General features: G+C 56.7%; 1 protein-coding gene across 1 annotated transcript in view; it reads right to left on the bottom strand.

Annotated features, from left to right (window-relative positions):
• The window catches only part of FRMPD3 (FERM and PDZ domain containing 3), a 55,824-nt gene that overhangs the window by 27,872 nt on the left and 15,043 nt on the right, over positions 1 to 12,909 (bottom strand). Inside the window, exons 2-3 of the mRNA XM_027900724.1 lie at positions 405 to 567; positions 51 to 153 (exon numbers count right to left, since the gene is read on the bottom strand). Coding sequence (XP_027756525.1) covers positions 51 to 153; positions 405 to 555 — 254 coding nt within the window. The 5' untranslated portion in view covers positions 556 to 567. The remainder of the gene's footprint in view (positions 1 to 50; positions 154 to 404; positions 568 to 12,909) is intronic.

The following is a 12,909-nucleotide window of genomic DNA, read 5'->3' as shown; positions in this document are numbered from 1 at the left end:
TGGCATGAGCCCCCTCCCCGGAGGGGATGAGGGACAAGTGTTGTCCTCACCTGACAAGCTCGATGAATCTCTCTCTGGGGGCTTCACTCACATCCTCATCGTTGATGGCCAAGATCTGGTCTCCTGGCAGGAGTTTATCCTCAGAGGGGCCGCCTGCCAGGAGAGAGGGTCAGGGCCAACCCAGGCATCTCGGAGCTGCGGGGTGGAGGGGAAGCAGGAGGGTCCCATGCATCCCCAAAGCATTTGCCCCTGTGGGTATGTGGCTGTGGAGCACACCCTGCAGGCCCACAGGAGGGCACAGGAGGAGACAGGAGCCCAGGGAGGGGTCCCACCGGGGAAAGATGCCACTGTGCTTCCCGGCACGCCGTGTCCGTGCCCGGGGACCACCCCCACCCCCTGCCTACCTGCTGCCACCGACCGCACCACCACCGGCCTCTCGCTGCCAGCCACGAAGCCGAATCCGTAGAGGGGGTGGCGCTGGACCGTCACCTGTCGGAGCGTGTCCGAAGGCAGCTGCCCACATTCCATATCATCGCCACCGCGCTCCTCCGGCATCACATGGCTGCGCTGCGGGGCGGAGGGACAGGCTGTCACACACCCCGCCACAGCGGCCCTCCCCGCTCCCACCGAGCCCCCTGCGACCTGCAGGGCAGCCCCTGCCAGCACCACCAGTCCCAGCAGCTTCCTGGGACATCCACAGCCCTCCCCTGCAGAGTGGCACTGCTCAGTGCCTGTCCTTGCCAACAGTGCCAGCAGCGTGGGCACGGGGACTTTCGTGGAGATGTCCTCCAAGGGTAAATCATACCACCTGCTCCCAGCATCTCACTGTCTAACCCCTGCTTCAGCATTTCACTTCATTGGATGGAAGACCTGTGTGGGATAAACTACTGGTGGTGTGGCTGTGGACATTCCCTGAGGGATGGCACTGCTGTGAGGTTCAGAGGGGACAGTGGCCCTGGCACAACAAGAGGGTTGGCTCTGCCGCTCTGCTGAGGTTTAAGAGCAAACTCAAGTGTTGGCTTTTTCATGCTGTGTAACACGGCTGTACCATATTAGAGATAAATGGAAACAAGTTCAGCCAGTCTAAAAACTGGGATTAAGGCAGGCTCAGCCATGGCACTTCAACCCAGTCTCCACCACCAGCCCAGGGACTCCTCAAAGCACTGACAACCTGAGCACCCATCCCAGAGCAAGGTCACGTCAAACCTGCCCTTGGCATCCCGGAGCAATGCCAGCCGTGCCTCCAGGCTGCTCAGCAGGGCTGTGAGCTTGAGATGAGGGAGCAATCCCAGCGCCATCAGGGAGGCCAAGGAGCACAGCACAGATGGCAACAGGCACAGCCACAGCCAGAAAACCGAAGTGACGAACACGCCGCTGTTTCTGTGCTGCTCATTGACTGATCCCGTCCAGACTATTTAGTCTATTTCAAAAAGATCCTTCCCGGCCTCTTGACAACACTCCAGTTGTTTCACCTCTTGTCAGTTTAGAATTTGAGGCATCATCCATCTCATGCTATCTCGTCTGCGTTTCTGACGCCCCCCACCCGCTCCCAGCGCCGCATGTTGGCTCCACCACAGAGCCAAGGGGGGCGGCTCGAGGGGCTGGAAGGGGATGGGAGATTCTGGCAGCTCCACACCAGCACACACTGCTTTGGGCTTGAGCACATCACTGCCAGCAAAGACAGCCCTGTGCCCAGCCTGATCCCCCCAGTGACTGTCTTAGTTTAACAAGATTACAACCTTGAAATTAGGAAGAAACAGATTGGGGGGGAGGTGGGGGGGAAGGGGGGATGACGACACCGGGAAAAAATTCCAACATCTTTTTTTCAAACCTATGACAGTGACCTACCCAAAATCTTGTAAGGGAGCAGAGCCATGTGTCCCATGGGAGCCAAGGAGAGCTCTGAGCACCAGGTGCCTCTGCCCAGGGTCAGGGATACAGCGCTGGCCATGGGTGAGCTGTGCTCTGTGGCGATGGGGTGTCACCACAGCCACGTCCACAGTGACCCATTCCCAGTGCCCCCATGGACAGGTACCCATGACTTTCCTCTCCCTTGTGCAGCTCCATGGCTGGTGAAGCAAAACAGTGAGACCTGGGGAAGGGAACTGCCAAGGAGAAGAAAGGTGTGGGCATCTCCTGGGGCAGGGAACCCATCAGCAGCCCCAGCAGGAGCAGAGCCAGCTGCATCACCAGGAGAGTGCAGCTGTGGGGAAGCACAGGCGACACCCTCTCCCCTGTGACTGTGTCTGTGCTGCCTCATTAACTGCTCTGCTACTCCCATGAGCATTTAAAAGAATAACAGTAACAACTACAAAAAAAAAAAAAAAAAAACCAAACAAACCAAATACACAATTCAACCAATTTTCTCAACCAAACGTTATCCAAAGCCATTGTGTGCAGCTGAAAAGGGGACTGAATGTAGCACTGCGTCTCCACAGGCCCGGCATGGCCGGGAGGAACACCTGGAATGTGCAGAGATGGAGCTGGCTGCCACTAGACAGCACCACTCCCTGAGCTGCTGGCTTCCCAGGGGACACTCCTGCTTTCATCCCCCCTGCACTGCTCACAGCAATTCCAGCCCCCACATCCACAGGCCCCTGCAGCACACGGACAGGAGGATGAGCAGCAGGGCACAAAGCACTGGGATGCCTCAGAGAAGTGGCTGAGCTCAGCGGGACTGCTCCGGGGAAACAGAGGCAGGGGTTTGCTCACCAGGCCACAGCAAAGCGGATGACAAGTGGCAGACCAGAGCTGCCCACTCAGAGCTGTTGTGCCCCCAGATCTGTCCTTTAGTGTGCAGTCTGGGGGTCGGTCTCACCCTCGCTCCTCCCCACGGAACCCGCAGCCGAGGCACCACCGATGGCCACCCAGGGACAGCGGGCTCTCAACGCAGCCGAATTACCATCAGAAAAGGTTAGCCGGGAAATCTTTGCAGCTTAAACAGACAAAAGGAAAAGAAAGCACACCTCATTTCAGCCACAACCAGTCTGCCATCCAGCGTCAAAGGGAAGAGGGGAATAAAGAGATGGATACTGACAATAAAAAGTCCTTTACCAGGCTCTTAAGCTGCTCCTCTCCTGATAAGACTTTGACGCTGCAGAAGCATTACCAGGAAATTAAATAAAAGAGGACGAGTGTCCTCGTAAGCAGGACTTATCCACTCCTGGAGAAGCAGTAATGTGCTCAGCAGCAGGTACAACATGCCTTCTCCAGGCTGTGCCTCTGAACTTCCTTCCTGCAGCAGCTCTCCCACGCCGGGCTGGGGCACAACGTGAGCTCACCCTGGACCAGAGCGAGAGGTCAGAGAAAACCATCAGCAGCAGCAGGTAACTCTCTCCCTAACACTGCTAATTGGCTGCACCCCAGGAGCCACACCGTTTGGAAAAACACCTGCCACCCCCTCGGGGAGGGGGGGCACAGACCAGCACTGCCACTGTCCCATCTCAGGGAGCAGATGGCTGTTCATGCCCATTCCCCCACCCTGCCTGTGCCCTTGCCTGCTTGCTGCCCACCCTTAGCCCAAGAGGCTGCACTGCAGCCCTCGTGCCCTTGCACAATGCCACCAAGACACAAAGTCACCGGAAAACAGCTCAGCACAAAATAAATGGAATCCCCAGGAGAAAGCCCCCTGTGCCTGTCAGCAGCAGGAGCCCACCACAGACATGCCCCTGTGGGAGGATGCCTGCCCCTGGCTCTTCACGGTGTCTCGACTGGCATGGCATGAACATCCCTCTCCTGGGGCTTGGGCACTCATCTTCTGTGCTCAGAGCTCAGACACCGATCTGGTCACGCTCTGCCACACAAGGTAAGAGAGACGTCAGCTCTGTCCAGACACTCCCCATCATCATACACCACCAAGGGATGTGCCTTCAGCTTCCTGAGCATCTTCAGACCTCCACGCCACAGAGCAGGGCTGAACCCAGATCCTCATCCCCCTCAGACAGAAAAAGGCAGAGCGGGAGTTACTCCAAAAGCTGACGTGCTCAGTTTTAATTTCCTACTGCAATAAATTCCTGTTTCCTTTGAGAACTTGTTTTCTCCCTTTGCTGTTAGTGCTGACTGGCCATCTGCCACCAAAACAAACCAGTCCCACCTGCCTGCGAGGAGCGATGGTCTCCATCTACCCATCCACTCATTTCCAGCCGCCTTTACCCAGGATGGCACCAGGTGAAAACACTTCCTGCAGCCCAAGAAGGGCTTAGGGCTGAGCTCCAGGATGGGCAGTGGGTATGGAACGTCTTGCTCCTTCTGCAGAGGGGCAGTCTGCAGGGGTGGGTGCCAGCTCTCCTCCCCCTTCCTCTGCTGCCGTGAACAACCCAAGAACAAACAGAGCCCGTGGATTCCTGTCTCTCCTGCTGCAAAACCATGCCCGGCTCCTCCATCTGCCAGGCTGCAGTTGGTGAACGGCTTGCGAGGCATGTGGGATCTCGAGCACGTGTGGCAGCGGCAGGAAATGCTGGGGAGTGGGCCAAGAAGTGTTTTTATGTGGAACATACGGCAGCTCCAGCCTCGTACCCCGGTCTCCATCTCAGATGGAGCCCCGTGGGGCTGCCAGGGCGTGTGGGGACCAACAGCAGGGGCAAAAGCAGAGTGGGCAAAGCTGGCTGGCACAGGACCCATCACAACATGCATCCCTGCTCCATCAGCCCTGTATCTGCACCCAGCAGGCAATCTGGTCACCTTGGAAGATGCCACTTGGCCCATGTTAACGTGTCAGACATTCCCAGCAAGGGCAAACAGATGCTGTACTTCCAGAGCACTGCGAAGCTGCTGACTCGCAGTGCACACAGAGCCTGGCAGCCTGGTAACGGCTGCCCCTGCTCTGGCACTGTTTAACAGCTGACTGGAGCGAGGAGGGCTGGGCTGAGGGGTGCCAGCCTGGCTCAGACCAACATTAAAGGCAGCAGAACGACCCAGGCCTTCACGGCTGAAGTCCTTCATGGTCCCAGCCTGTGACGGCTCTGCCATATGGCCCACGACTTTACCCCCCCTGTGCCCCAGCTGGGATTTGCTGTCAATATTGGGGATCAATTTAAAATCAGCAGAACTGCTCAGAAGGATTTTAGCTTTACCACGGGTGCTGGCTCTGTCCTGAGCTGGAGGGTGAGCCAGGTACGCTGCTGGTACAGCAGTCGGGTACCAGATGGCACCCGTCCGAGGGCACAAACAGCCCTGGCTCTCAGCGCAGGGACAAGCAGACGGTGACCAGCATCCCCCAGCACTGCCAGGGCTGAGTTGCTGGAGAAGCTCGTGAGTGGCCAAAGGCAGCTGTAAATAACGAAGCAGCAGCCGCAGCCTGGCTCTGGGCAGCAGCTGCAGCTCTCTGCTCAGCCTCTAGCCTGGAATTTCAGCTGAACACAGGCAGAGTGGCCAGGAGGAATGGGGGGCTAGCTGGAAATCCCAGGACCTGGGATTGGGGGTGGCAGAGATGAGCTTAGTCCTCCCTGGCCGGGAGTGGAGCCAGCTCGACCTGGTGCTCAGGGGGTGAGAGGGACCATCCTCAGAGTGCTTATTGCAGATAATACAGCGTGGCCATGGCTAGCAAAGACCCTGCACCCCAACCTCCAGACACGCTCAGGTCAACAAAAGAAGCAGCTTCTGCACAGGGAGAGACTGTCCTGAAACAAGCCCTGTGAGACACGATCAGAGGCACCACTGAGAATCTGAAGCTCAGCCTGTATCTCACCTTCCACAGGCAAACAGTCACAAACACTGTCTTGCCCAGGTAAGACTTGGGTTCTCCAGGCTAGAAAGGAGAAGAGGGACTGTGATGGGGCCCCTAAATCCGGCCTGATAGTGGTCAGGGAGCTGGCACTGCATGAGAACTGGAGGGCACCTGTGGAAGGAGGTTTGACACATGGAAAAGGCAGGACTTCGCCACCCAAGAGCCAATTAATCCCAGGAGCTCGCTGCTGCAGGATGCTGGGGAGGCTGTAAATTCAACTGGGTTTGAAAAGCAATTTCCAGAGCCAGAGGCCTCGACAGTTCCCATGCTATAGCTTGCCAAATCCTGGGAGGATTTACACCAAGAAGAGTCTGACTGGAATGAGGCTTCTCCCTCAATATTCAGCAGGAGAGAGGAGCTGAGCCCACCCTGCTGGCACAGTGATGGGGCACATATTCCCCTGTGTGTGGGCTGCCTGGGGTGCACACACCCAAGAGTGCCCCTGGCTGCCTTCAGGAGGCCCTCAGGCTCCAGGCAGGTACTCAGCAGTGATGCCACAGGGTACCTGTGGGAGTGAAGGATGCTGAGTGTGAGATAATGACAACCTCCATAGCCTGGCCACGTTCACACAAATTGGAGACAGGCTGGGGTGCTGTGCAATGTCTGAATGCCCCCCAAAGGCACTTGGGTTCCCTTATTCGTGCAGGTTTCCACCCCGTTACAAACACCGTTCTGCTCTCAACGCAAAATGTTCTTACCAGGGGCTCTCACCCAGGTAAAAAACGTTCTCCTCCAATATTCCCTCTGATTTCTGGCTGTTTAAGGGATTTTTGCTCTCCCCAGCTGGAGAGGCACCTTGCCCAGAAGAGGATCAAAGCAAAATCTTTTCGCAACAGGGTCAGGCCCAGAAGGCTCGTCCTGCTCCTGCCTCGCTCAGCAGCAGGTGGAGGAGCCACTGCCCGGGGGCTGCTGGCAAAACTGAGCACAGCTGGGGAGCCTGGGCCAGAGGAGAGGGACTTGAGTCAGGCAGGGCCTCCCTCACAGGGCTCCAACAAATCTGCCTGCAGTGAGAGAGGGATGTGGAGAGGAAAGCTCGTCTCTCTAGTGCATTGAGCACGTGCCCTGAGCATGGGCTGCAAAGCCACACGATGGGACAATTTTTTAGGGTATTTTTCTTTCCATTTGGGGATGCCCAGGCAGCTGAACACTAATCCAGGGCCTGGGAGAAAGTGGTTCCCAGGGCAGGGCTGGGGGAAGACGTTACAGATTCGGAGGGAATTTTATCTCTGCCAGGACTATAGGAATACATTAAACAGACAGTGAACACTGGGCTAAGAGGAGAGGAACACGTAAGAGGATTAATCAGAGATAAGGAGGAACAGAATAACATTTGCAGCACTTTCCTCCCTTATTTGTGTGACACATCAGCTGCATGATGGGGGGCTAGGAGCAATACCAGCTCCCCACCACAGCCTGGCCACCCTCTGCCACTCTGAAACTGCTGCTGATTGCACCTCTCAGCTCCTGCCTTCCCCAGTTTCAACTGTGTTGTATTAACTTTGCTTTCTGGTGGTACTGGATGCAAACAAACACCCTGTGAGGAGCAGGGGGCTCACACCAGTGATGGGTGCCAGCCCCAGGTGCTCCTGCCCCTCTCCTGCTGGCACAGGCAGCTTGAACCCCAACTGAGCCTTTCCTGCAAGAGACCCCAAGTGCACACAGCGTGTCCCCAGAGCCTCATGTTCCTCGGGGACAGGCTCTGGTTGCTGCATGGCACAGCACAGCAGCCCCTCTCTGGCAGTGAGGCAGCAGGAGCTCCCCCCACACTTGCCTGGGCACACGAGGCTCACCTTGCTCCACGGGATTTTCAGGAGGAGAAATTTATGGCTGCATATAAAATTCAGAGAGGAGTTAAATAAGGGGGGAGATTTACACATCCTTTACATTCCATTAGCAAGAGGGCACAGCCTGCATCCCCTCCCAGGCAGCAGCAAGGAAGATTCAGGGAGGCTGTCAGCTCCCCTCTCCCACAGCTGGCAAAGAAGCTTGAAAATCCAATCAAGCACTTTCCTTTGGGCCTTCAGGAATCCCAGGACTTTCACTCTGGATTTACAGAGAGCAATTTTCTCAGCTGATGGCTTGGACTATCTCCACCAGCATAGCACAGAGCAGGGCAGGGAAGGGGCCTGGGGGAAGGATGCTGAAGCAGGAGGCAGGACAGCAGGAGCGATAACAACATCCCCAGCCCAGCCGGCTTCGTGACAGCCCCCGGGTGCAGAGGGAGCCGCGTTGGGCTCAGTGAGCTCACCCAGCAGCTCCAGCAATCCACAGCCCTGCACTGCCAGCCTGGCTGGGGGGAGAGCTCACCCTCATACAGAGGTGGCAAATGCTGGACCATTTCTGGCAGCACAGCATGGGTGAGACGGTCCCCCAGGCCAGGACAGAGCTGGCCCACAAGCTCCCTCCGTGGCAGCAGGGACTGTCCCACCAAGCCCCCAGCGCTGTCACCAGCCTTTACTGAGCTACATAGGGACTTGCTTAGGGAAGGTGACAAACAACCTCACAGGGTCCCCCTCCACCCTTGCCTTTTCCAGGACCCCTCTCCACGCTCCAAGGCTCAGTACAGCTCCTGAGCTGATGACAGATAAAGGCAAAAACATTAAACAAAGAAAATGCAAAGGAGCAGGGGAGCCTTTGAGTGTGACGCTTTCAGCCTGGGGCTGCCGGCATTTCTAGCGGAGAGTCTTAGTTCATACTTTATAATCTCTTCATAATCAGCTCCCAGCTCCGTGCCAGGATGCCTGGGGGGGGTGCAGGGGGACTCTGCAAGCAGCAGCGAGTGGGCTCGTGAGCACAGCGTCGCTTCCCAGGTAGCCAGGCCTATATTTAGATTCACACCTGCCCACGCTTACTCTGTTTCCTACACGTGTGTGTCCTAATGTTGTACCGAAGCAGCAGCCTCAGAAGACAGCACCTGTTTGTTGACAGGAGACAAGCATCTCACCAGCCACATGCCTCTTCGCCCACCTGAAGGTGCTTATCTGCAGGAATAGTCACAGAATCACAGAATAGCCTGGGTTGGAAGGGACTTGAAAGATCATCCGGTTCCAATGCCCCTGCCATGGGCAGGGAACACCTTCCACTAGAACAGGTTCCTCAGAGCTCCATCCAGCCTGGCCTTGAACACCCCCAGGGATGGGGCAGCCAAGGCTCCTCTGGGCAACCCGTGCCAGTGCTTCACCACCCTCCCAGCAAAGAATTGTTTCCTAGTGTCCAATCTAGACCTGCCCTCTTCCAGTTGGAAAGGGACACGGGGCTCACAGAGCTGCTCCTGCGGCAGCACGATCTGACACTCACACCCCCACCCATGAAGTCCCCTCGAGATGCACACACAGATGGTCCCCCACAAGACACAGCACCTGAGGTCCCTGTGGGAGGCAGGCACACACTGTCAGAGGAGGGGGAAGGACAGCTCAGGCTGCTGGTGGTACCAGCAGTGACCACCTCAGCCGGAGCCAGCACATCCTGCGTGGAGACGCTGCTGTGGCTGCTGCCGAAGGCACAGCAACACTGGCAAACATTTACACACCAAGCTTCGTAGCAGCAGACCTCAGCACTCCTGCTGCATAAGGATCTGATGATTCCCTGAGTTTCTGCTGTAGTAATGAGCTCGATCAGCCCATGCAAATCAGCCTCCATTTGAAACCAGCTTTCTCTAATGGAACCCACTCAGTATCTGCCCCCTGAAGTTTTCACACAGATTGATCTTACTCATTTCAGGTGTGAAAGGCAACTGGGACAGGGAATGGTTTCCCCTGCCGTGGCACGGGACCCAGCTTGGAGCCTGATGGCAATCCTCAGCTTCATTTCTCACTTGTGAGGTGACATCGTTTGCAGAAACAAAGGGGTTTAGGCTCTGAAAACCCATCTCCTCGGCAATGGATTATGTCCTTACATCATTCCAGTCATTGAGAGGAGCATTTGGATAACGGAATTTACGCCATTTAGCCCTTGGTGTCAGTGGGTTCAGCAGGAGAGCCCCTCCACCATGGCCTATTTGGAATATGCAAATAAACCACGCACAAGGAAATCCATTTTGTTAAGTGCAAGAGGAAAAAGCAATGCCAGTTCTCATCCCTTTCTGGCTGACATTTTATTTAACAGGCTATTCATTTGCCCCGGTGTCCTCAGCAGCAGCAACAACCACTTCTGTAACCTCCCATAACTCACTGCCAGCACCTTTTTCAGAAGCCAAACTGGTGAGGGCTGGTGCCTCCTCCTCCCTCCCAGAGGCAATTAAATATGGTGAAGGTTTTACACAGCAGCCTGCCCCTTGCTGTTCAATGCCACAGCTCCAGCACTGGCTCCAGGAGCCCTTGGACAGCACCAACTGACACCCCAAATGGACAGGTAAACCCCAAACCTCGTCCCTCAGGCCTGATCCTTCCAGGGATGCCTGAGCCCTCTTCAAACCGTTGGAACAGGGGTCCCCTGACCTCCCAGGAGAGCCCAGGCCAACCCATGCAAATCTGTGCAGCACAGACCTCTCCCAGCTCCATGGACCACGGACCAGGTGTTTTGGGGTGCTGTGCCCCGAGATGTGCACAAGCCCACCAGTGAGTGAAAGCCTGGGAGACACACACAGCTGTGCTCTGAGCCCCCCTCCAGACACAGGACCTGTCTGTCCTGCTTGGGTTTGTCTCACTCCCTCCTATCTCTTCTTTGTTCGTTCCAGAGCCCTGCTACGGTGTCCAGGCTGATCTGCAGGGGCCAGCTCACCACCCACAGCCAGGGCAGAGACACAGAGCAGAGCAGATCTTGGAGCCCGTGCTCCTGGTGCTCCTGGTGTTCCTGGACCAGGCTCACACTAAGCCTAAATGAGCTTTGCCACGGGGGAAAAGCCCTCCTGCAGAAGGTAAGGAGGATGTCTGGAAGGGGACAGGGCTGCAGGGAGGGAGCTGCCTCTGGAAGGGGAGCAGCCAGCTGGTCTGGGAGACCACAACCAGCATGGCTCTCCCCACCAACTGCACTGCACTCTTTTTTTTTTTTTTTTCCTTTCTCTCCAATTTATCTTTTTGACACGTTCAATGATGCTTCTGCAGACTGAAAACAATAGAGACAGAGCTTCAGCCAAGGCAATTTCAGAGCTGAATCAAAGCTAAAATAACCTAGACACAGAGCAGCTGAGCAAAGACAGCTCAGTGAGGGGGGGACAGAGCAGTGCAGGTGCCCTGTCCCCTCCATAGGGAGGGGACAGCAAGTCCCACACGGGAGCTCAGTGTGTCTCAATCTCCCCTTCTGCCTGCCATCCTTTCTGGACCTGGTGACATCATCTCCCCCCTCCCATGGAGGCAAGTCCCCACCCCAGTGCAAAGTCAAGCCTGGCAGCTGCAGCTGAATAAGTACCTGCTTGTCCGGCACACGGGCTCCGTGCTCCGCATAGCAAGCACAGCGTGTGCTGCCCTGACCCTACAGCCCTGCAGAACAACCCAAATCTTTCAGGTAGAGATTTAATTTGTTTTTTTTTTTTTTTTTTCCCCTACAGATGCCACTCTGCTGCGACGTGAAGGAGGCTGGGGGGAGGGACATGGATGGACAGACACACGGGCAGGGAGAGATGGAGGATGAGCTGATTTCTGCCAAGTGAATGAATATTCTAACTGGACTCCTAACAAGGAACAAGACACAATCCTCAGCATGACTCAGCCTGGAAACACATGCTGCTTCCCATCCCCACTGCCAGGACTGGCACGTCCCCATTGCTCAGCCACTGTCCCACAGAGGAGCAGCCCACGGCTGCCACCCCAGCACCCACCCCAAATGCTTTCCACAGCCAGGGCAGGTAAAGCCAGGCAGCTCCTGGTCCATGGACAGGCTGACCATGCCAAAGGCAGCCAGGCAAAGCAGAGGCTGATGCTGTGCAGGACAAGCTGTGCGTGGCTGACACGTTGCTTGGTCTCTCACACACCTCCTGAAAGCAGCTGTCAGAGCCCATCCTGTTCCAGCTCCCTGCCTCTCCAGACACACCGGTAATTCCGCTTCACCCTCTGTGTTCCCTCCTTTGTTTCTCTCTGAGAGGAAGGGTTTGAGCACCCCGAGCCTCTCTGTTCTTGAAAAGCATCAAAAGCAGCAGGCAGAGCAGAGAAATGGGAGGTACAGGATCGCAAGCATCTCCCAGGGCTGGTCTGCGAGGAAACCTCATGCCCCCAAGTTCCTGCCAGGGGGACAGTGGTCCGTACAGGACACTGCTGACATCCTGGGTCAAGCTCAGGTGGTTGGGAAAGGCAGCATTATATCCCTCTGCTCCTGCATTTTACTTGTGAAATGCCACATCCACCTCCAGGCTTAAATGTGGGGCTGGGCAGGAGCTCCCTCGAGTGCCTTCTCTGGGCGAGCCCCATGTGAGCATCCCCAAGGGGTCAGTGGCTACCCCAGCCCCAAGGAGCCTGAGCCATCCCCTTGGCTCCCCAGCACCGTATGCCACAGCTTGCCCAGGTGGGTGCAAAACCCCACGCTGGGGTGGGAGGCAACGCTTGGCTCGTGCCGGAATCTTCTAAGGGAGGTGCTTGGCATCACTTTCTTTGGGCCCCCCTTCTCTTCTCTGCCCTCCCCGCAGTCGGCTCCGCCTCTCTGGGCGATACAGCCCCGTGCCAACTGACGTGGGGCTGATCATCATCCTGAGGACACGCAAATAAACCCCCAGCCCTTCTCCCTGCCTCCCCTTTCACCCGGGGAAAGCGCTACCCTGTTTACGATCAACACCACGGCGCGGGAGCCGGGGAGTGACAGCTCTGAGATGGCATGTCAGCTCCAGCTGTCCCAGGAGGACGTGTCAAACTGTCACACGGCATTAGCTGCGACACGTTTACTGCACAGCAACCCACACCACCACCACCACCACGGGGCTGTGCCCCGGCACCCACAGCCCCCGAGTGGGAGTGCTGCCTCCGCTCTGGGACCTCTCTCAGGGCAGTCCCCTGGCCAAGGGGTGACGGCCACTGCTTTTGTCACCTGGCTCCTTGAGTATCTTCTCCTGCAGCAGGACACCCATGGCCTGCTGCCCATGGCCTTTGACAGACTGGTGGCATCAGGCTGAAACAACCACCTGGCTGCCATGTGAGCACCAGGAGCGGGGCAGGCATGGGGAGCCTGGGTTTATGGGTATGGCAGGGGGAGGGATGGAGACACATCCCCAGTAAGGCAGCTGGTGGTGGCAGGGAGAGCTTGGCACGGGGCAAGACACC

Source organism: Empidonax traillii, unplaced genomic scaffold (assembly GCF_003031625.1).
Source record: "Empidonax traillii isolate 1590-97213 ecotype Southwest subspecies unplaced genomic scaffold, ASM303162v1 scaffold746:size489142, whole genome shotgun sequence".
Classification (NCBI taxonomy): Eukaryota; Metazoa; Chordata; class Aves; order Passeriformes; family Tyrannidae; genus Empidonax; species Empidonax traillii.
The sequence above is the reverse complement of the archived record's forward strand: the minus strand, read 5'-3'. Positions and strand labels throughout refer to the sequence as shown.